Source organism: Coturnix japonica, chromosome 22 (genome assembly GCF_054131305.1).
Source record: "Coturnix japonica strain WE chromosome 22, WE-NBRP24, whole genome shotgun sequence".
Taxonomy (NCBI): Eukaryota; Metazoa; Chordata; class Aves; order Galliformes; family Phasianidae; genus Coturnix; species Coturnix japonica.
This window is the reverse complement of record NC_140684.1, coordinates 5,272,100-5,295,889: the sequence shown is the minus strand read 5'-3', so window position 1 is coordinate 5,295,889 and position 23,790 is coordinate 5,272,100. Positions and strand designations below refer to the sequence as shown.

Genomic DNA, 23,790 nt, shown 5'->3' with positions numbered 1-23,790 from the left:
GGTATTTCCCCTCATTCACCTGAGGCCCCTACCCCCCAGCAGGAGTATCAATCACAGGAAACCAGGCAGTCCGTATTGTTGAAGTCATCAAAGCCGTTCCTTGTTATGATCACCTCTAATCTGCTCAAGGTTTCCTAGCCCCATGTGTGTTTAATGAACAAATGAGTACATTTGTTTAGAATCAAAACAACAGACTGCATATTGTGTGCTGGGTGGCAGGACAGTGATTAATCAAATTCCTTAGACCGCAAGCTGGCAGCTTTTTTTTTTCCTCTTTTTTTAATTCCCACAGACCTTCTGAAGGGGAGAAATGAAGAGCTGAAACCGGACCATTACCTCCGTAAAAGCCCCTCCCTGGAATCCCTGAGCAAACCCCCTATGGCCTTCAGCAGCAGAATGCTTAACTCTACCCCCAGCAGCTTGAAACCCCAGAGCAAACTCAGGTACCAGCTAATTCTCCTGGGAAAAACAGGACGCTGGAAAGATCTGACATATTATCTGGAACCAAGATTGATATTGTAATTAATAGACTCCTGTCTCCAGCAGAAAGCCTGCTGGCTACCCTGTCTAGTTCTGAATTACCAGACTGTATAAACTATACCAGATTCAAATTTCAAAATTCAGACTATAGTAAAAACAATTATCTGTAAGATGAGCAATCATGACAAAATGAGGATAACAAGTTTTCAGGAGCCATTTAGTTGTATGCCAGAATACCATCATTATCTTACTGTAGCTTTGCACATTATAGTGAGTTAAAAGCTAAAAGCTTTGAGGCCTACGGGAGAGCCAGACACATCATTTTCCTCTGATCTCCACCATTATTCCCAAAAGTAAAAGCTGTAGGATAGAGACTATGCAGATTTTGATTGTTGGCCTGGAACAATCCTCTAAGCCTTGACAGCAATAAGGATTGCAGATATTTCATTTTAATCAAGTGTTTGTTCTGTAGCACCTCAATTGGATGCAAACTGGCTGTTACAGATTCTTTAAGAAGCTACTACAGTTTGGTTTCTGTTTAGGTTCTGTGCTGCCATCCTATTTTATCACATGGGTATTATTTTCAGTAGCACTGAATCACACAAGTCACTGATTAGTTTTTAGGTACAGGGGTACGAGATTCACATGGGGAAGAGCAAACAATCCTCCTTCCAGATGTTCAAGGTCAAGTTTGATGGAGCCATGTACAACATGACTGAGCGGGTGGTAACCCAGCCTGAAACAGGGCTTTTGAGCTTGGATAATCCTTAAGGTCCCTTCTGACCCCAGCCCTTCTGTCATGAAGCCTCCCCCATTTTTACCTCAAACCCAAGTTGGTGGGTCGAGTTTATGTGCAGGGAGACCCTGAGCTGAGATCTAGCTAGAGAATCATCAGAACCCCTGCATACCTTGGAGATCTTCTAGACCCACTTCAGCACTTTTCTGCTCAGCCTACTATAGGGAACCTGCTTTAACAGGGAAATTGGACTCGGTAATCTCTAGAGGTCCCTTCCAATCCCTATGATTCTATTAATATACCAGCAGGGGAAAAAAAAAAAAAGAGACTTAAAACATATTTGTCTTCTTTTCCCGTACGCTCCCTTGGATTAGCGTGGAGAGAAAGGACCCATTGGCAGCCCTTGCCCGGGAGTATGGTGGTTCAAAGAGGAATGCGCTGTTAAAATGGTGCCAAAAGAAGACCGAGGGCTACCAGGTACATTTGTACTTCTCTCTGGAAAGTAGTTTGTGATTTTTTTGTTGTTCTCTGCGTGAAGTAAGCAATGTCATTTCAAAGAATATATGCATTTCAGTCTGCGGATTGTCACATGGTTATCTCTGCTGGAGGTTTCTGTCCTTTTCCTTCAGATTTCTTTAACATTGCAATCCCTGGTATTACACTGCTGTAAGTTGTTCAAGGCAAAATGATTCCTGCATCAAAGACAAGTGATGTTCAGAATTAGAGTAGATGAGCAGCAGCTTCAATTTGATACCAGTTTTTGAAATGGCACTTTAACACATTGTTGTGTGTTACAAAATGTATGTGTTTACTTGTGAGGCCTTGACAAAATTGCACTTTTGGAAGCCACTCTTTCTCATCTGCTGCAATTCAACAGAATTCTGCAAAGTGAATTTTGACTGCTTGAGAATGTGTAATTTCTTTGTGGAGTGATTTTTCACTGCAAAACAGGTATTAATTTTGTCCAGTTCTTGTATAGCCTTTGCTGTGCTCAGGTCCATGTTTGTGTACAGATGACTTAGGCTATTGACTGCTTGTAACTGAGCTGGAGAAGGCAGTTTTAGACACCAGTTCACCCTGTGCTATATGCTGGCTGCGCAGGACAGTCTTGGTTTGATATAATGTTGAGATTTATTATTTTTTTTCTTAAGAAAAATATTGTTTGTTACTTAGAACAGAAGACAAAAGCGGTTTTCACCACATGATATGCACCCTGGAGCACGTCTTTAATAAAAGCAGAGTCCAACTTTTAAAGTAAATAATAAGGTGTTTTTTTTTTTTCTTCACAACATCTCTTTATGAAGCATTAGCTACAGGGGGCACAGGACTGGAAGAAAAGACAGTAGCTTTCCCTTTAATAAGCCAATCTATAGAAGTTCAAGTTGTTTCTTAGCACTGGCATATTTATCTCATTTGCATGAACTTCATAGAAGGACAATCATCAGAGAAAGCTATTGACTTCAGACACACCTTACAAGCACTAAAGCCAGTGTTAGATTAGCCTCCAATCATGTGAATCTGCCTGCAAGGCCTTAGCACTGTCCTGCAATGTTGCATTCTCTACTCTGTTGAATTTGTATCTCATCTGAAATTCTCCTGGTCTTGGATTAGAACATACTGGGGGAACATTTCCATCCAGTATTCAGAAAATGATTAGAGAAATGCAGCTTTTCCAAGTCTAGCTTGTATTAAGCTAGAAAGACCATCTCTCGGGTTAGACTCTCTCCTGATGGTGTTGTCTTTGTTTTTGTTTTGTTTTGAACGTCAGATAATAGTGAGCTTCCTCTACTTCTCTTAAAACAATCGAACTCATCAGAGAGAGGCAGTCTGTAGTTTCCTTTGTATAGTTACACCCAGGTAGGATTAAAGGCAATACTTTATTGAGTGGCTTTGTGAATACACAGGCCTGGTGCTGTAGGTACCAGTCTGGTAAGTAGGGTGACAAGTATTCCCTCTGTGACAAAGTAGAAAAGGAGTTTTGTTTTTCTTTGCTGAACCCAAGTGGTGGAGCTCACTGTGTATCAGATAGCAGGCCACACAGGAGGTATGCAAGGCAGTCTATTTGTTTTTCCTTTTGGTATTAGCCTCTGGAGGAAAGTATGTCCGTGGTTCAGAGGACAATGCATGCCTTTGCTTTATGTGTAGCTGCTTGATGTCCAGATGACATTTCAGGAAGAAAAGCTTTGTCATTTTGACTCCTGCTCTGATGAGACTCTTCTTGTGTCTGTGCCTGTCCTGCGTCACTGCCATTTCTAATGCAGCAGAGTGAGACTTCAGCAGTTTTCAGAAAGAACGGGTATGGTGCTGGCAAACACTGTAAGCCAGGAGAGCCTGAGAAGTTCAGCTTGTGATGCAGGGGGTGGCCTTATTGCTCATAGCATAACATTTCAGAGTAGAAATTGAAAGCAAATGTAACAAAGGATAAACAATTCAGTGATTTATGGTGAGAGTCTTGCCTCTCTATCCTTACTGCTTCATTTCAAAGCATTATCTCTTGGACGTTCTTCCTCAGATTTTTGTTTCCATCTTGACCTCTGTGGTGTATTCACTGACTTTTCTTGAACTGGCTTTTCCCTGACCCTTGCACTCATATGATAAGTCTGATATTAAGCTCCACAGGGAGGTTTTTTTCATTTTTGAGTACAAAGCACCGGAGTGGAGTAAAGAACATCATCCTCCTTCCTGCCTTAGCCGCAGCACTGATGGGAATGAAGTAATGAACTCTAGCAAGCAGAACCCTGATCACATGCATGACTCTTCTCTGTGCATAATATCCTTGTCTGTTAGGTATCATCTGTGCAAGTTCCTGTATATTCTGTCCTGTTTTTTCTCACATGAAACCCAGAACCATGAGTCGTTTTGGATGCAAGCTATTTTCATCTCGGTGATGCAGTCGAAGGAGCAAAAATGAGACTTGATACTTAGCTGCCTAACTTCTTTTTTCCATTGACTCTGTGTATTGCCTTCCAAGATCTAATATTGACAATTATAATGTGAGCTAGTGAGGAGGGGGTAATTCCTTTCTGTTTATATTATGGAGATACCAGATTTCATTAAATGACACAAGTAAAATGAATTAGAATATCCAATATGCTCAGTAGCTTCTACTGCCCGTGTCCCAGATTCCTGGAGGAAAGCTGGATTAGTGCCCTAGGAGAGTATTTGGGGATAAGACCTAGGGACCAATGCGTGAGGCTCCACTTTTAAATGCTTTAATCCATACAAGGCTTATACTATAGATAGAAATTTACATCCTGCTGCTGGCGTATATCCTTACACTGACTACAGTGGAACATTCCTTGGCTTTTAGCTTCAGTATGTTGTTCCCCTGGAGGCAATCTCATAAAACAAGAGTGGAACACTGGAGGGGGTTGAGTGAAGTGCGACATAAATGAATGTTGGCCTGAAGAGTTTGATTTATTTTTGAAAAAGAAAAAAAAAAAAAAAAAGAAAAAGAAAAAACAAAATTGCGTGAGTTTCCAGTAACTGAGAAAAAACATGAAAGCATCCGTGACTCTAATCTGCTGTCATTCCTAAGATCATTATTCAAACAGTGACTTGATATCAAAAATATATGAACACTAAGAAGAAAGATTACTGCTCCTTCTTACTCTGTGAACTGGCTGATATCACGGTGTGTAATGTAGGGTGATGAGATGGCCACACTTGAGTACTGCTTTTGTGGTTCTGAAGCTCAATTACCACAAGTCCTTTCAATCACAAAGCCTGCTGAGAGTAAGTCATTTTTGTTAAAATAGCTTTTGTTCTGTTGTCTAGTGTTTTTTCTTTCTCATTTGTTTTAAAGTTATACATCATAGCATCAATGTGAAGCAGAAGTTGGGTTCCTGTTTTCTAATAGGCTCCGTTCCCATCAGCCGTAACTCCTGGAAGCTGCTGAAAGTCATTCTTGTTGCATTATCACCTCCCATAATCATATCATTAGCGACTGTGGTGTTATTTAAGTGCTCGAGTTCTATTTGCTCTCTGTGGAGACCATTTGTCAAGGGTCCAAGCCTCTCTAGATTAAGTCTGTTGCTATCCACAGATGTATTGTGAACACATGGAACATCAAGAGGCACTTAACCCACAATCATTAGAGTTCAGGATTATTGTTTTTGCCACATACTTTCCTTAGACTGGGGAGGCAACTGCTGCCATGTTAATAAATACGGTTTGCTTAGAAGAACTGTTTTCACATTTTTTTTCCAGCAACTATACATCCATCCTATGGCACAGAGGAAAGGAGAATCTGAGACTTTTCTCCAAGAGTACCATCGTGGTAATTAGTTTTAGCAATATTAAACTGAGTTTAGTGGGACCCAATCAGGATCCGCTTCTTGAAGAACTACCATCCTTTATAATGAAACCATCTGTGTGGTTGTCTTAAGTAGAGGAATGTGCAATAGGAGGTGGTAAGGAATGCTCTAGAACAGGCAGGAGAATGTAGCAGCTATACCTCTGAAGATGTTTTTATTTCATGATTTCCCTACCTGTGCATTCAAGACATTGCTTTTTAACTTATGACAGCATACAGGGCAGTGCTACCTGTGCAACCCAGTTTCACGCCTCTGGAAGAATCACACCAGCATGCAGAAAGTCTTTAGTAGCACAGTATTTACCTAACTTTCATTGCTTCTTCTGGAGAAAATAATTCCTTTCCATTATTCTGCACAAAATGTGCTAGCAAATACAAGCAAAGCTAGAAGAAAATGATTTATTTGTTTCCCTGCCTTACTTGGAGTCACTTAATGTTGCAGTAAGTTCCAAGAACACTGTGCTGTTTCAAAAAGAATTCTTAGGAGTATGTAGAAACTATTTTTAGGGCAATACTCTCTGACATTGTATTGTTTGGTCTAAATTAGCAAAGTACTAAAATCTGTGCCCCCACCACCCCGAATATTTGTCTGGAAAGTTATGAATTGTTTTCTGAAGCTTTAATTTCATCAGACACAGGGAGTTTCAGGGCTCTTGTGAAATATCCCAAGGGTACCTGTGGTGTTCTAGAAATATAGAATGGCATATGGAGAAGAGTCTGAGTACTTCAGCCTTAGTCTTTGTGTTAATAGAAGTGCCTTTTGGATGTGCTTCAGCTTGCTATTCAAAAAGAAGAAAAATGCCTATCCTGAAGTATTCCTGCTCTTATAACTATCCCAGCCTCGAGAGACAGAAATTGGAAACAAATTTCTTCCAAGCGTAACCTAAAAGTCACTAAGTGTAATTCTGAGTGTCCTTACTACATGAAGCTGGTATGTCAGACCAGGTGAGAGTAGTAGTGTCTGCATTGTATTACGTTCTTCATGTAGAGGGGATGCAAAAGCGTGGGGAGAAAAACAAAGGCTGTGTCAGTGATTGCAGTTTGTCAAGAAATTGTAACAAGAGACTGATTGACTGGTGACTTGGCAACAGTTACAAAGCTTTTTGTCCCTTTATATTCGTTTTAAACTCAGTCTAATGCTACCTTTTTTCTTTTCTTTCCTTTATAATGAATTTCTGGCTCTGTTTTTCTCTGAGGAATTTGCATTCCTTTTCTTTTTTTCTACCAGACATTATTTCCTCCGTATCATCTTAGTTCTCAGGCGCTATTAATCCATTGTATTATCCCTGCTTCTTCCCATGTTTTCTTTTTATTCATTTGCTGGCTGGCCGAAGTCAAGCACATGTGAAGTATCTCTCAAAGATGTACAAATGCTGATGAGGGTATGAAGTTCACTTTGGCCTGGTGGTCAGAGGGTCAGTGCTTTTGCATTAGGGAGGTGGATGCTGGACCAAGCAGACAAGATGCTTATTTCTCAGCTGCTGGTACATCATGCAGTTGTATTCAGGGACTGTGTTGTGGGGAAGAGAATCAAAATGCTCCTTCATGGCCAGTTGTATATGAACGTGGCTGAAGAACAACTCTGAACAAAACACCTCCAGATTTAAATGACAGCCATCTATTAATTCCAAACAGTATGGAGCTCCTCCATAAATTCCTATTTATTTTCCTTCCACCACACCAAGCTGCGTGCTTTGGATTAGAAGCGAAAGAGCAGAGCCTGCTGAGTAAACAGAGAAAGCTATCTGTCTTAGCATTTACCAATGTCATTGATGCATCAGAGTTCTTCTCTGGTGTACAGTGGTATTTGTTCTTACGCTAGCAGAGCTGTTGTGGTATGAGAGGGTGCACGTGTTTGTAATAGTGCTGCGCCCACAGTGCTGAACACATTTTGACATTTAGAAGTGAAATGTTTTACAGGAAGTTGTGTACGTGGTGTATTTCTGAGAACTGGTTTAAATTTCTGCCCGAGTTTCTTTAATAATTACAGAAAATATTTTAGTTCTGTGAAGAGGATGCTGGCTTCAGAGAGACTTTTCCTATCTATGCAGTAATTGAATGGAGTCTTGGGTAAAGCCATTGAGATAGGAGGGGCTACCCCATGTTTAAAAGAAAATTGATAATAGGGTAATAGGAGTTTTGCTACTGAGTCTTTTGGGCCACATAATGCTGCCATGATTTCCCAGGCTGTTAAAACACAGATCATCTTATCCCAGTGGATGATGATAAGTTTCAGTCATGCCTGGAAAGATGCTCTGATAACAGCCCAATACTGAAGGGTTTTAATCATGGAAAGTGCGTTTTAATTTTCAAGATATTCCTGATTCTTTTCCAGAATAATTCATCTCTTATTCTACGTAAGAACAGTTAGATAGACACTGGGTCTATGCAGTTTGTCTTTATGTCCCAGCTGAAGCAGGGCTGGGTCTGGAAAATGTGTGTAGCACCCAAACCTTCATATGTTGGGAATAATCCACTTCATTACTTATCTGCAAGCCCTCTTTGCAGTGGTGCCATTTCCTAAATGTGCTTCTCCACACATCCAACATAGTTGTGTAGACAACTAACTTGAGGTGAGTTGTACATTTTCTTCTTCTTTTTTCCACACAAGGGGCTTTATCCTGGAAGCAAATAAAAGTCTTTTGATTGGAAGGATAAAATAAATGCCCATGCAGCGCTCTCCCGCGTAATTTTCTATCCTGCTGAGTAATTTTAAAAATAGCATTTACATTCTATCCATCCCAAAGTCCAAGACATTTTCCTTGTGTTGCCTGGATGCAGAGACAATCAGTGGAAACACTGAACTGACTGCTCACCAGCTGGAACAACTCCAGACAGTGGATTTAAGTGGGAGAGCTGAGCCCTGTTGCTTCTTCCATCAATATTCTGTGCTGTTGCCACCTCTTCCTACCTCGTTTCCATCCTTTTCCATCAGCTTACCATAGTCTGCAGCCTACCCCTCTGCCCAGGAATTGCAGGATGTGGCTAATGGCTGAACTGTCCATACAGATAATTATCAATAACTGTGGGAGCAGTCACTGTGCTCGTTAGCAATTCTGTGCCAGGCTGCCGGCAGGATGTAGCTAAGCCGCTGCCTTGGACACAGAGGGCAGTGTGTACCTCCCTCCCTTCCTCCCCAGAATGTCTGTGTGGCCATCAGAGCTGTGCTGCTGCATCTTCACTCTTGCAGCCTTGGCACTGAAGGAACACAGCCCAGCCTGTTTCATCTCTGCAGTTTGCAGCTGTGTGATGTCCTTTATACGAGATGTGAGAAAAGTGATGCAAGTGTTAGCTTTGTAGCAGGAAAGGAGCTGGCTTTCAGCAGGTGAGCATAACAAATAGAATTTATACTGAAGAGAAGAGAAGAGAAGAGAAGAGAAGAGAAGAGAAGAGAAGAGAAGAGAAGAGAAGAGAAGAGAAGAGAAGAGAAGAGAAGAGAAGAGAAGAGAAGAGAAGAGAAGAGAAGAGAAGAGATGCATGAGAAGTACTAATTAGTTCCTGGCCTTGCTGTGTAATCCACCTCTGTCTGTCCTGACACAGCTAATACCTCTTTCTCTCTGCCCTCCTCTCCCAAAGCTGGGGTGCAAAGAGGTTGTTAAGTCCCACAATGAGGGGGCATGTAGGAAGTCCTGTAACTTTACTGGCCTCTAGAGAGTTCTTTGAAGTAGGTGACCTTCATAATGAGAATGTTTTCATAAGGGTAATTGGTATTCAGAGCAGCTTGTGTTATTTGCTAGGAAAAGTTCACATGCATTGTGTGTTATGTGCTCTGTGCCAGCAACGTGGCTCAAGCTTTTTCTTGATTTACCAGAATTTACTTTCTTTCTAAAAAGTTGATCTCAATATATTACAATGAAAAGAAAACCTAAAATAAATTATAGTGAAATGTTTTCCAGTCCACACAGTGCTGGGAGCAATACAGCCAGTGAGCATGAACAGCTGATGCTTGGCTCATTAAGGTGGTTATTTATATTTACAATTACAGTGATGGTATCCATGTCAGTTACAGCTGTATTTCACCATCCAAGCCAAGGAAGTGGGAGGTTGCGTAGTTATGTTATCACTTATTACTGTAAGTATCTCCCATTTGCTGCCACTTTCTCTTTTGTTCTTATGACAACTTCAGTTACAGAAGCAGCACATCTCTTACAACCAGAATGGCAGAGTGAAGCTGCTTTGCAGAGGTCACAGACCTCCTCAGTACTTCATGAAGGAAGAGCTGAGCTTGAAGAATACACAGATTATTTTATAGCGCCTTTACAATCTACTCTGAAAGGTATCTCTAAGACAATTTATATCAGATTAGATTGTGCAGAGGTAATGAAGAACATGGGACATGCCTGATTTTCTGTTATCTTCTTAGAAATCTCATTTTAGAGAGACTTGCAGTTATTAGGAGCTAAAAAAAAACCTGTGCTTAGTGAATGATGATAAACTTGTTAATGTTTTGCTTTTTAATCATCCCTGTGACTATTCTAGTCATCTGGTGTAAGAGAGCTGGGTGCTCCTGGGGAAAACAAAAAGTCACAAACTCGTGTTCAAACATACTAGATGGAATAGCCCTTAAAGAGCTGACACCACTTCCTTACATTGTTTCATACAATCAGCAATAAGGTGCACGATTTACTGATGTGTCTCACAGAAGTGTTAGAAATACAGATGTGGGGATGGAAACACTGGCTTTCAAAGAGGTTAAAGCAATCCTCATTTGCGACTGCAGCTGCCCAAATGGCTTGAACTGGGGATATTAATATAGCCTGGAGGACAGAAGGTCATTTGGTCTCCCTTCCAATCTTGGCTAGAAAATTAATCTCTATACAGTAAATAACATCGCTGTTCTACAAGTTATTCTTGATTGATTTTTTTATTTTTTATTTTTAAATCAAGAGGCATTATTTTGTATATCCCATTTATGAGTAAAAGATTTGTAAGAGAATTCAAGAAGTTTCCTGATAATAGATTGACATTTAAAATATGTGATAGGTAAATCACTTTGGATTTGCAGCCACCCATTTAAAATGGTTGTGTGCAATTGTCCAAGCCTTCTGGGTGCACCCTGTAGTTACAGAAGAATCCATGCAGTCTTTAATTTTAGTTTAATTTTCGTGCCTTCCCTCCATGTTAATTGGGCCTGACCATGCTTCCAATTCACCCATATTTCCAGTGAACTGCCCAGATGTTTCATTGATTTGGAGCATTTCAGCTGAACTGGAGAATTCTGTTTGCTCAGATTAGGTCATGCTAAAAGGATCCCTTCTTGCATTACATCTTAGGTCATGTTTAGCACTCACCTAATCAGAGCTTGGAGTTCACGTGCTTCCTTTGGTAGAACCACTTTGGCTGAAGGCCACTAAAGTGTCCCCCCACTTGTCTTCAGTATTGAAGTTTATGTCCTCTTTGGACTGCAATCAGTGATTAGCCACTCTGGCATATTCCCAGTGTGCTGTTCTGAGAGGCAGGAGGGCAACTTGTTTGCTGGGGGTGGGTGGGAAGAGGGATGTTAAGGATACATTTATTGCAGGCTTCCTTCCTCAGAGTTCTAGTTTAGCTTCAAGCTGATTCATGTTTATAATTCATAATTCTGGGTCCTACAGAGAAAATTATGACTCAGAGCCATTGCTGCAGGCACAGGTTCTGCATGGCAGGAATGTCTTGGGTCAGTGTTTAACATACTGAGGCTGTAATGAGGAGCATGTGATGTCATTGTTGCTTTTTGCTGAAGACTCAGAGATCCAGTGAAATCCTATGGGGTGGTTGTTTTTTCCTCAGACAAACAAGGAATTGTTTTTAGTGAGAAGAGATCACACAGATTTCCCTGTGGGTCCTCAGGTGGCTCTTGCAGTGCTCTGTTATCTGCAAGCAAAGGTCCTGGTCCTGGGGTGGGGGGCTGAGGTTAATGACTTGCAGGTGTTCAGTGCTGGACTTGGCATGTCACTAATGCTATAGATAATACATATGATCTCTAAACAACATTGCTTGGACTTGTTTTTATTTATTTAATTAATTTATTAATTTATTTATTGCTTTGCCTTATGTCAGGTACATTAATATACATAGAGATGAATCATGCTGAGTACTTTCAAACAATCAGGCTCCCTGTGTGCTTCTAGATCCATCTTGTATTGTTCATTTGTATTGTATGAGCTTTCCTTTGAAGTGAGTGGAGTGTTTTCTCTGACAAGAAACCTGGCTGCTACCCTGGAAATAGCTTTGTCTGGGTTACCCTTACGCTATTAGCAGTTCTCTACTACTGCCCCAGCAAACTTCACACTCAGGTCTTTCTGTGCTCCTGTTTTGCCACTTCATTGGGCATGTAAAGATTCTCATGTCGTATTCTTGTGGCCTATCTTGGTGTTGGTCTGTTTGCTGATAAAATGTTCTGGCCTCAGTAAATTTAACACTTCAGTAATTTAGAGGTCAATCCTTTCCCAGTAGCTGCAGATTGATAAATAATATGTACTTTTTCTATCAGAAACTTTACTTCCTGTTGCAACTTTATGGCTTAGGCAAAGCCAGGTTAGTTCTCAGACTAAAATATTTTTTCTTGCAATGGTATTCAACTACTATGTCTCTTTTATCTCCATTGACAGATATGTTTAGCCCAAAATGCAATCTGGTGGCTAGTTCAGTGCAGTGATGACTGCTGATGTTAACCTGCTTGCTCAGTTCATTAGATTTGCAGATTTATTACTGCCAGAGTATTTTAACCTGAAATATTCTGTACTCTTGAGTCATGTTTTATTGTAGACATTTATTTCTAATCTGAAATCCTGACTGGACAAAGTCCAGGTTGGACAACTAATCAATGAGGCAGAAGTGAAAAGCATATGCTGAAACACTTCCCAGGTGGGTTTTAGTGCTCCTACGTGAGGTTTTGTGTGAGAAATGCAGTAAAAGCTTTGTTCTGGAGGGAATCTTGAAAGAAGGTGGAAAATAGCTAAATAAAGAAAGTTAAGTAGCAGAGAGTGAGAGGTGACATTCAGTGCACTGAAGGTATGGCTAAAAGGGAGTTTCAGGGTAGCTGAGCACCTACCATGGTGTGAGAGATGGTGCAGCACTGTTGTATCCTGGAGCCTTCCATGCTTTGAAGTGAACATTTGGAACTTTTCTAACCACTATCCCTATTATATTCTTAGCTTGTAGTTAGAACTACAGCAATAAAACTCAGCTATGAGGATTCCTGGGCACACTGGTATGGCTCCATCAGTGAATACTAGAAAGTTAGAAAGATAGTAATGTTTTTATTTTAAAGGTGTTCTTAAGGGTGGCTGATTTTAAATCATCTGTTTCTGCAATTGCTTATTTGAGCAAACTCAGGATTGTTGTCATGTTAGGAAATGTGTGTCAATAATGTTTAAATATTTGTTTATTTCTCTTCCGTCAGGATCTTGTACTTGTTACCAGGGACTCTGCCACCTTTATTTGTCAGCAGCTATAGAAGTAGGGATAGTAAGCACCAGAAAATTGGTTCTACCCTCAGCCCTACTTAGGGATCCTGTTGTGAATTTGGATAGATGATCAAATTCTGTATCTCTGACTTCCTGTTCTTTATCTGCCTCTTGCTGAGTTCTCTGTGACGTGCAAATGAAAGCTGCTGCATTGACGGAGAATATCAGAATGCAGACATGCCTTCATGCAAACAACTCTGCAAATCAGGCACATCTGCCCAGCTCCTGGAAAGCTGCCCACTCAGCTGCTGGTGTTGCCAATTCGGAGCCTCTCGTACAAATAAGCACATTCTTTCTTTAGGGCTTGAGAACTAGGTTATATATTACCAGTCTGATATGGCTTTTGATAAGGAACTGAATCTTGTTAATTGCACATTCTTATTAAAGCATTTATCTGTATGAAGGTAACGTGAGGGCGAGTACACAGAATCACAAAATGGTTGAGGTTGAAAGGGACATCTGGAGGTCAGCTGATCCTACCTCCCTGTTCAAGCTTAAAAACAGTTGTTTGTAGATTTAATTTTTATTTGTAATGTGGCACTGTTAAGGAACGGTTTGTTTCCTCTTACAGAATATTGATATTACCAACTTTAGCAGCAGCTGGAGTGATGGGTTGGCCTTCTGTGCTCTGCTGCACACGTATTTGCCTGCACATATTCCCTACCAAGAGCTCAACGGCCAGGATAAAGTAAGTTTTGTTGTTTTTAATCCTAAACAATCTGCTGAATGTACAGTGAACATCATCCATTTTGATGGAGATGGAGTGCTCCAAGACCTTGGTATTAATTCACACTAAATAAAAAGGTGGGAGCATCAGTAAGAGGCAGTAAGTGTCATTTAAGAACCCAGTAAGATAGACTGTAGCGTTTTTTAACTGGGACCTGATCTAGCTGCTTTGTCTGTGAAAATACCAAACTTGGTGTTTTTCAGTTTCCAGGTGTACCTGTTTATTTAAACTTACTGCTTGTCCCAGACACAAAGTAGAATTCCAGAATCGTACTTTGATAATCCTTTTGAACCTTTGTTTTATTTTTACAGAAGAGAAATCTGCTGTTAGCATTTCAAGCTGCCGAAAGTGTGGGCATCAAACCCAGCTTGGTGAGTAATCTGCTTTTAGCAAGGAAAGAATTGCTGCCTACATCATTCCAAAGCTTTTGTTGTCATGTGGCTGGTCAGTCAGTTTGCACTGAAAATGCTCATAATGTGCTAGGGAAGGCTGCACCACCATCTCTGAAAGTTTGCGTTGCTTTGAGAAGTCCCAGCAACCAAATCTATAGTGTCATTGAATTAATACAATTTAAAGTAACTTCTGGAAGTCATCTGGTGTTAAAATTGAGAGTATTGATTACGTCTTCCTCTCAGAAGCTTATTCTAGAAGATGATTCCTGTTTTTAAGGGCAGAGCCCTATATCTGCCTGCTAGATCATTTTCTTTCCTTCTGTTCTAGAGTTTTAAGAAACAGAAGGATATTTTTCTTGTTAAACTGTTTAAAAAGCCTTTGCTTTAATCAACAATATGATGGCAAGAAAGATAAGATTAATATGAAGGAGGAAATATTATGGGCTCATAAGCTAAATGACAGAACCAAGGACATGCAAAGAAGCAGTAATTTAAATAAAATGAAATTACATAGAGAATTAATCTTTGATTGCAGATGGAAGAGACCTTTTCAGGATGTACAGTGTTTCAATAGTTTCTTCTTTGGCTGGAGTTGTACAATTGCAGTCAGCCACTAGATTGTTCCCATGGACTTTTTATACAGTAATGTGGCTTTAACATGCTTTGGAATGGAAGTGGTAGTGGTCAGTAACAACAGCTACTCAGAGGACCCAGGGATGCTCCCAGTGGAGGTGCTTGACTTAATTTTGACAATATGTCCCATGCAGGAACTCAGTGAGATGATGTACACAGACCGGCCAGACTGGCAGAGTGTGATGCAGTACGTCGCCCAGATTTACAAGTACTTTGAGACCTGAGATGCAGAGCAAGAGGTGGACACAAGTGGGGAAGAGAACAAAGAATGCCACAGATGCACTCGATCACTTTAAAAATGCCTTTTCTCCTCTTTCCACAACAACCTATGCTCTTAGTTTGAAAGAAAGCTCTTCCATAGTTTTGATTACATCTGGGGTAAAACCAAATAAACAACCATTGTCCGTCTATTCAAACCAAATTCATCTTCAGTTTTGTTTCAGAAGAGGATTCCTTGTGCTAAACAATGTTTACCGCAAACCAATCCCTACCAACAGGAGACCTGCCACAGAATGAAGTTTTAAATCAGTGTGGACTATGCTGGTACTCAAGGGAAGCTGGGAGATTAATCCTAATACAAAATCTCACAAAAATGCTCTTCTTGCCCAAATATATTTAACTCATCCCAAATCCATTTTGTTTTCTTCCCTTCGTGTATTTTATGAGATGCCATGATAAATGCATGTGTGTAGAACTTTAACCTGAGTTATTCTCACACATCAACCAGTCTGTTAGTTGTTTTTGCCATAGCTTATCCACTAGGATAACAACACCATCATTTGTAACTTGGAAACCATGCTTTGTTCCACCAGCATTTAGTGAGAGATCTCTAGAAGATACTGTTACTTGCTGGGACTCCATTTCAGATCAAACAGATGTTGTCTCAGAGGAAAACAGCTTTATTACAACAGTTTCATTACTATACCTTGACTCTTAAAGGAAGATGGAGCCTTGTTTCACAGCTGTCTATCCAGACACTGTTAGCATAGGAATATTGCAAATGCAAGTTACTAGCTCTAGCTTACGAGGTGCCAGTAATCAGGTGGTGATGCTCTAAGCAGCATATTGACATCTCAGTAGTTCATGTTTTTGTGAACTGAGTGCAGCAACTTCTCTTTTCTGCAACTGATCTTTAATAATCAGCACTAATAAGTAAATTCTGTGTGGGAGCATAAATCTTGACACAACTTATGCCCTTTGAGATGAAATGTAGTCCACAGGGCACTGTTAGATGCTTAGAAGTTCTGTTACCCTGTAAAGGACCACAGTAATGTATTGGTAACAATAGAAGTTAGAATTCCACTCTGCAAATCGCAGTACATTACTGTGTTCCCCTCTTGGTTTCTTGAATATCTTTAAGGCGCCAGAGAATAACCTTTCAGCTCAGTAATATTATTAGCAAGATGTCCAAAGTATGCTGTTTAATTTACTGTTTCTCTTATTTCAGCCCATGAAGTTAAATTTTATGTCATCTCCAATGGTGAAAGGATAAAACTCAATTAAAGGCCGCTTAATTTGTTCTAGGAGCAGATCTTAGAGACTGTGCTGTACAGGATCTCACAGAAGGCTGCTAGCTGCTTTAGATTATGCTGCTAGAAGAAAGGAGTTGTTTAGTTAGTGCGTTTAACCCTGTGACCCAGACCTGATGCTTCATGAATGTTAATCATAGGCAGCTAGGGATCATTTTTCTCTTACAAAAGTTAATAGTGTATGCTTGCTGCTCTCAGCACTTGAAAAGAGCTCATGAAATGGAAATAGATGATTTCACAGAAGAAACATGATTTTTCTGGGGCTCTGCAGGTGCCTGATCTCAGCCTCTGGCTTCCCCATGGTACTTCATCAGGTTTGTTTATTTGTTGGGTTTTTTTTTATTTTATATTATTTAATTAGCAAATAAACTATTTCAGACTTTGGTTTTCTCACAGCAAAATCAAGATTTAGGGGATAGATGAGAGCAGCCAAGGTCAGTGAGTGCCTTGAACAGAAAGGAAGCTGGAAGAATACAGAGTATGCCTGTTTCACAGGAAGAAGAAAACAGCACTTACTCTGAGTTCCAGTTTGACACTTATTCTAATCCATCACCCTCAGGAAATTCTGATTCCAATCTTTTGAGTGTCCACGTGATAAAAGGTGGCACACACTCACAGTGCCCTTGAACTCTTTGGTGTCACGCTATACTGTGAGAAAGTGATTTTGAGTGCTTGGGCAGAGTTCCTTCCTTGCAAGAGAGTGCTTTCTAGATTAAATTAAGTCTGCAGTAATTTTCAGCATACACTCTGACATCCCTAGAGAGCAGAGGATGCATTGCTCTAAATGTTCTCAAATATAAGTTTCCTGTTATGCGATAAGATAGAAGAGAAAAATAGTTGCTAAGCAGATTTTGTTTAGGAAGGGAGCCACGCTGCACAGCTCCTTTGCCTTGTGGACACAGCAGGCTCTTTTCCCTTGAGGTATCCATTGGCAGAGATCCCAACTCACCAACAGGCTGTAGTTCAAAGCATAGTGAAGTCAACACAGAAAATTCCATATTCCTCAGTGGGCTTTGGATCAGGCACTTGGAGAGATGGCAAAAACTGTTTTCATTCCCAGAGTCTGGAAAACATTTCAAAGTCAGGGGGCTCCACGTGATCCAGAAAAGAAAGATCATCTTAACCCTCTGATCACTGGAAGTGCATGTGTTCTGTGCGGCTGTCCAGATGTAAGCTACATGCATATGTCATCTAATATGTCAGTTTTATTTGCTTCAAGCACTGTTCTGACACTTATTCTAATCTGTTTCCCCAGGATTTACCAGCTTTACGAAGCATTCTGCTGCTTGATCTGGTGGCTTTTGATTTTTAAATCAATTTTACAAAGCACTGTTTTTTGTCTCTTTGCAGCTTATTTTCTTGTGCCTCCCCCATCAGCATAGTCCAAACTCCCACATATTTCTAATGGTGTATTCATAAGAACACGTTCCCTTACCTGGGAGTTGGAACAAGGACTTGTCTGTCTGTAGAGAGCAAGACATTAATTTTACCATTTGCTTTATGTTACTTTCCAGCTTTCAAACCTGCAAAACATCTCCCTTTGAAGTGCTGACAATTGAGATACTCTTCCAGGTTATTTTCTGAGGTGAGGAATTGGGTTTATAAATTCAATTGAAAAATTAAAGTTCTAGCTGCCATTAACATTGCAGGACTTATTAAAATAAGCTACAGTGTATAGGAATATCTCTGAAAATTGCTGAATTGGAACACATGATGATGTGATATGGATGGTATCAGCAGCACCTTGACTAAACTACCTAAATCCTCTCTGGTTTTGGCTCTTAGGAGGAATAGATTTTTTTCCCTGATGCAGGCAGATGGAATTTCTTTACCGTGTGCTCCTTAAATGTACAGTAGTTCTAAAACATAACTGCATTTATTTGTGTCCTTGGGTAGTTGGTCAGACTCCAAGAAATCGTAAAGCTGATTTTGGTTGAGCATGTGAGAAGAAATGTTTAGGATGGGGATTTCAGTGGAGTTCCAAGGAGGGATATTGTATTGTGTGATTGTTTCACTACAGCTGCTAGAGGAAAGGGAATTAAACGTGAGGAAAGTGATCTGACTTCCAGAATTTGAGGTGATTTGTAGAAGGTACAGAGTATATCATGACTTAGGAAGGTAAAGAGGAGCTGAGAAGAGAGTCAAGAGTCAACTCGCTAAGGTTTTCTAGAAGGGCTGACGAGCTGTTTCTGAAAGCAAGCAATGAAACTGCCTGGAGTGAAAGTCCAGTATGTGAGGAGAGAGGGAACAAGGTGGAAAATAAATACCTGTGTCTGTATGGACAGCAAAGGATGAGGATGTTTGTAGGATTTCAGCTTGAGAGTCCTGACTGACTGCCATCTTGAGTGGCGTTTCCCCTAAGAGTGCAGCCTGGGATGGCCCTCAGAAGATGAAGAGGGAATAGAACCCAGAGCTCACTGCATTTGCCAGGTTTTCCTTCCTGTGACTGTGATATTCATGGGAATGTCTAAGAGCCAAAGATTCACTGTTTTCCTTGTGCTGCAGAAAGGCAGATATATGAAGCAGACTCATTTTTGACTTCAGCAGGTTTCCACTCAGTGAGATACATTCTGCTTCTTGAGTTTTGGCAGGTTTCTTTTTTCTTTTCTCTCTTTTTTCAGGCTTTCTGTATGATTTTTCTTGTTCTGTGTGTGCAACCAGTATTTGTGAGTTTTTTGTCCAAAACAAATAGGTGAATGCTGGCAGAAGGATTGGTTCTGCCCTATTTGATTCCTGACCCGGAGCTCTTCAAAATCCAGCTTCTGGCTTCACTTCCTTAGCAATGACAAGAAGAGCATGTTGGCTCATCTGATTGTAGGTTGTTTGCACCTCCCTCATCTTTCTCTGCTTATGGTACCAGGGCTTCCATTCAGAAGTATCTGATGGGACCAGCTGTTTGCAAAGCTGCACCTTGTGTATCTGATTACATGCAGAGTCTGTATGGGATGAGATTATGCATTTTCCTGTCAGAAGAGGGCTTTTGCCTAAGAAGACTCAGGGCACCGAGCATTAAGATGCATTTTTAAACCCAGCAATAACTTCTACTATGCTAGACTCTGGTGTTTTTTTATCAACTCCAGTGCCATTTAGACTCACCCACCAATGCTGTGTAGGAACAAGTTTATAACTTAATTACCATTTCTCACAACGGATGGTCTCTACATTTTTAACTTGCACGTGTGCCAAGTTCCATTGGGTGGTGCTGGACACAATGTTTTTATTGATTATTGGTCCAGACTTGAGTCTGTCATATGGCATAATCATCTCTAACGGTCAAGTACTTTTAGCTTTCTCTATTGGATACAGATGTTACATCGTGATCTAATTTATACAAAGAGCACATTAGAATGTATATACTAGGCATTGCCAGATTCGGACATGCTAATATTTAAAGATTAACATTATTGAAATGTATGATGGGGAAAAAAAAAAAAAAAAAAAGTAATATTTCTAATAAATCTTTTTCTGTTTCTGATGTTTTTGTAATGTTTCAAATATCTACATACAAATCTGATTCATCCGCAGACTGCTGGGAAGCAGAGCTCCCAGGAGAGGTTTTAAAACATCCTCATGGTTCATTGTTTCTCCTACACTGGTAGCAGAGAAAATTTGATCAGAGGCTTCATTTCATAAATACATCAATTTCCATTTTTTAAGTAGATGCATTTGGATGCCTTTCAGAAGATTGTCTTTGGGGATAAAGGAGTGTCAGATTCTGAAACAGATTGTATTGAAGACACAGTAAGAAACCATCCTAATGCAAAGGAAAGGAAGGAACACGGGAGACACTGGTATGTTTCTGCATCAGGAGAGCTTTAAATGACTTAGAGGATTTAGGAAGAAGCAGTTAAAAATTGAAAACCAAGGACTCGTGACCGGAGTAAGTATAAAGTATAAGTAAGTAGCCAGTAAGATGGCAAAAAGAGTTAAAGCTTGCAAAGAGAACTCCACCTGGTGATGTTACACATGATGCCGAGGAGCAGCGTATTATGTGCATAGTGCTAGAAAGTTGCATTCCTCTGCTGGTCCATGGCCCAAGCAACACAAACGTGAGAGACTGAAGTCCTGCTGGCATGCCAGTGGTCAGACCTATTGCTGTTCTTTTTCCCACAACAGAGAGGACCAGCAGATGCTGATCTTTTGAAAGGAAGCCACATCTTGTAGACCAAACATCACCATCCGACAAGTGACACTGTGGGGAAAAATAAAGTTTGTGTTGGAATTGCAGGTAGGGCTGAGTTATGGAAAAGAGGGCCAAATTAATGGTTTCCTGTCAGAAGCAGAACACCAAGCAGTGATGCTCATGGTGACGTTTATTGTAAACATTCCATGGAGTAAAGAAGAGCTTCCTGAATTCTAGACATTCCCCCTGGATATAATTCCTTTTTCCAGCCTGCACAAACAAAGAGGGCTGTAGAGATCTGCTGAGGAGGTCAACCCCATGGATGCTGTGTTCCAGGATAACATTCAAACTACATGCTTTCAAGGATGCTGGGATCTGGCTTGTTACAAACACGTCTGAGAATGCCTTGGTATGTATGTTATTCATTTGAGAAACAGAAAACTATACCCAGTACTTTCAAATTCCAGAATCCTTTTCAAAGAAGCTGGACTTTATCTCATGATGACAATGCTAGAAAAAATGGGAATTGATTCAGCAAAGAAAATGAGGAAAGAAATGACTGAAAATTTAAATCTCTTCCAGCCTCTCAGGCACATTTGTGTCCAGTGTCAATGAAAGCTTGTGAGAAAGGTTCTCATTTGCGTAATCCAAACTACTTTGCCTTTCCCCACCTAAATATCATGCTTCAGCTATGGATTTTCAACACAGGGTTGGTCCCTCCTTGTGGCAATGTCACAGGGAATGCATTGTTGTTTTGATGATTTCTCCAGTTCAGACAGCTTTGCCTCCTGGAAAAAGCATGACCAAGTGAAATGGGAAAGTAGAGTTCCTAATTTTTTCAAGCTGCCACTTTTATTTAGAAATCTTGCAATAGCTCACTTAGAAAGCACCAGACTCAGTATTTTTATCTATGTGGTCTTCTTCAAAGAACTTCTCAGAACCAGCCCTGTCTTACCCTCTGGAGATCTCACCATCATCAGGAATGTGTTATGCACAAAGAGCAGGACTTTGCATTCACCAATTGGATGATCATGGAATAAAGCAGTTCACGTCTGCCTATCTAAATCATTGGTCTATTTTATCCTTTTGTCTGCCTTCATTTTTCAGCCATTAATTCTTTAGGGCAATGACTGTTTTTGCTAGAAGTTTATTTAGCCTCTAACTGCAATCTGGAGTCAATCTGCGGTATTGTAATATGACTAATTAATAATCAGGTCTGACTGATTTTGTGATGTTTCAGCTCGGAGATTTGAAAACTTATTGGTTTGCCTTACATACCAGAGAGCAAAAATTGCACCTACCAAAGCCTCAGTTCCATTCCCTGTCTATAAAACAATATGAATCCCTTGATAGCTTGTTGTCAGAGCTGATCCATTCTTTGTACAGTATGGAGATACCGATGGGTAGCAAGATACATGTTATTGCAGCTACTTTAATTCATGTTTGCTTTGTTTTTGAACAAGTGATCAAGCAAGCTACGTCTATTTGCTGGCTCTTTAAAATCTGTCACCATGTTCCTTGCTTGAACTGTAATTGCTACAAAACACAAAGCCGTGCTATTGCAGATTGTCTCAAAGCTTAAGCCAAACAAGCACTCATAAAAAGATATTAATGTTGAAATGGAGATGCTGCTCTACCACTTGACTTCAGAATGTTGACTAAACTGATGGCAATGCCTTTGCCACGGTAAGTGTACGCTGAGAATCCTGCAAAAATCAATAGTCTTTCCATCAAGTTCTACAGGCTGTAAGATCATTCTTTTTTTTATCAGAATTTGCTACATCCAGCCCTGTATTATTTGCAAGTGTTAATGGCTTCAAATTCCCTTGTTATCTTTCAGAAAATAGATCCTACGTAGGATCAGTTGGTGATGTCTCTGCTGCCAGACTTGGTATGTCTGTTACTGAAGGAAGCTGTGAGATGCTTGCAGGCTCTGCTGCCTCAGCTGTTTTCACAATGTACTCCAGTTGCTTTGATTTATTTGTTGGAAAAAGCTGGATTCTCTGTGGAAAATGTCTGTGAGTAATCTATGCTGATATGTTTGCAAGTGGTTCAGCAAGAGACTGGAAATGAGAGCTCCAGCCAATGCTTTCCCAGGATTGTTTGTGGCTGGTTGTGGATGAGTGAAATGAGAAGATTTAGGGCTGCTTTTGCTGCTAAGCTTGGTTTCACTGCCAAGTGTCTCCTAATGCTTAGAGAGCGTAAATTGGACTGGAAAGAAAAATTCCTTTCCTGAGTGGTGCACATCCATCTATCTGAGATGGCGAGGTTTTCATTTGTTTGTATCAGCGCAGTGCCCATGTCATGAACCTCTATGAGAGCTCACAGACCTGCTCCAAACATAGATTCCAGCACTTGGAGGTTCATACCCAGCTGGAGCCCTGGCAGAGGCAGATAAAAGCATAGTGCCATGACCTGATCTATATTTGAAGCTGAAGAAAGCACAGTAGATGCAGTAAAGCTCAGAGCCCAGCATGAGCCCTGGGAGTCTTGGTTTGCATTCCCAAAATGGTCACAGACCCTCCCTGGGAACTGAGGCAGGTGTGCTAATCACAAACATGGTTTGAACCTATGGGAACTTGCTTGTGGTTCCCCCAGATGTGATGAAAAGGAAACTCTTGGTTTCAGGAAAAGCTTATTATGTTTTTTAGTCGCCCCCACCTCTGGGTAAACCCTTTCATGTCTCCCTTTAGTCATTAATAATGCTAATTTTGCCCATTATTCCCAGGCTTATGCTAACAAATGGACAGGACCTCAGATCCTGGTTCTTTTACAGCTCCTGAAGAGTAGCTCAGAAGGAAAGATAAAAGAAGTGAGGTGCAGTGTAGAGGAAGCGGTTTCTTGTTGAATCACATAGCGAACAGCTTCCAGAGCCAGGCAAGTTTCATACAGTGTTGTCTTGGGCTGTCCAGTCACCAGTGGGTGTGAAATAATTACTCTGTATGTCCTCTTTTTAGGATACAACAGATGTAGTGGTGCTTGAACATGAGATCAATGCCAGTGAGCATTAGTTAAGGAGCTGAATGGGCTTGAGAGTCATGGATCATAATAGATAGCAGAGAAACGTAAGCAATACTAATGGTATGAGAAGAAAGTCTTCCAGATGGTGAGTCTGCAAGGGTCAGAACCAGCTGGCTGGATTCTCACAGGTGAAGTTTTGTGTTATTTGATGCTGAAACAGTACTGGCGCTAGCTGTGTGGTGCAGGACTCAATTAAATGTCACTCAGAAAAGATGGCATTAGGATTATGGGGGCAATCAGTGTTTTTTATTGAGCATAGCAGGAAGAAAATGAAAGCTGTAAAATGCCAGTGTGGGTAAATATTATTCACATATCTGGAACATGAACTTCTGTCCATTCTTAAGTACATAGCAATGACCGAGGTTTTATCCTTACCCGCACATCAT

At 40.5% G+C, this 23,790-nt stretch overlaps 1 protein-coding gene across 6 annotated transcripts in view; it reads left to right on the top strand.

Moving 5' to 3' along the window:
• Positions 1 to 19,735, top strand: part of SPECC1 (sperm antigen with calponin homology and coiled-coil domains 1) — an 80,433-nt gene extending 60,698 nt beyond the window's left edge. For all 6 annotated transcript variants that reach the window (XM_015880687.3, XM_085522025.1, XM_015880686.3 and 3 more), the window contains 5 exons: positions 293 to 443; positions 1,591 to 1,693; positions 13,551 to 13,667; positions 14,018 to 14,077; positions 14,866 to 19,735. In XM_015880687.3, the coding sequence (XP_015736173.2) occupies positions 293 to 443; positions 1,591 to 1,693; positions 13,551 to 13,667; positions 14,018 to 14,077; positions 14,866 to 14,955 (521 nt within the window). In that variant the 3' untranslated portion in view covers positions 14,956 to 19,735. The remainder of the gene's footprint in view (positions 1 to 292; positions 444 to 1,590; positions 1,694 to 13,550; positions 13,668 to 14,017; positions 14,078 to 14,865) is intronic.
• Positions 19,736 to 23,790: the final 4,055 nt, after the last annotated feature.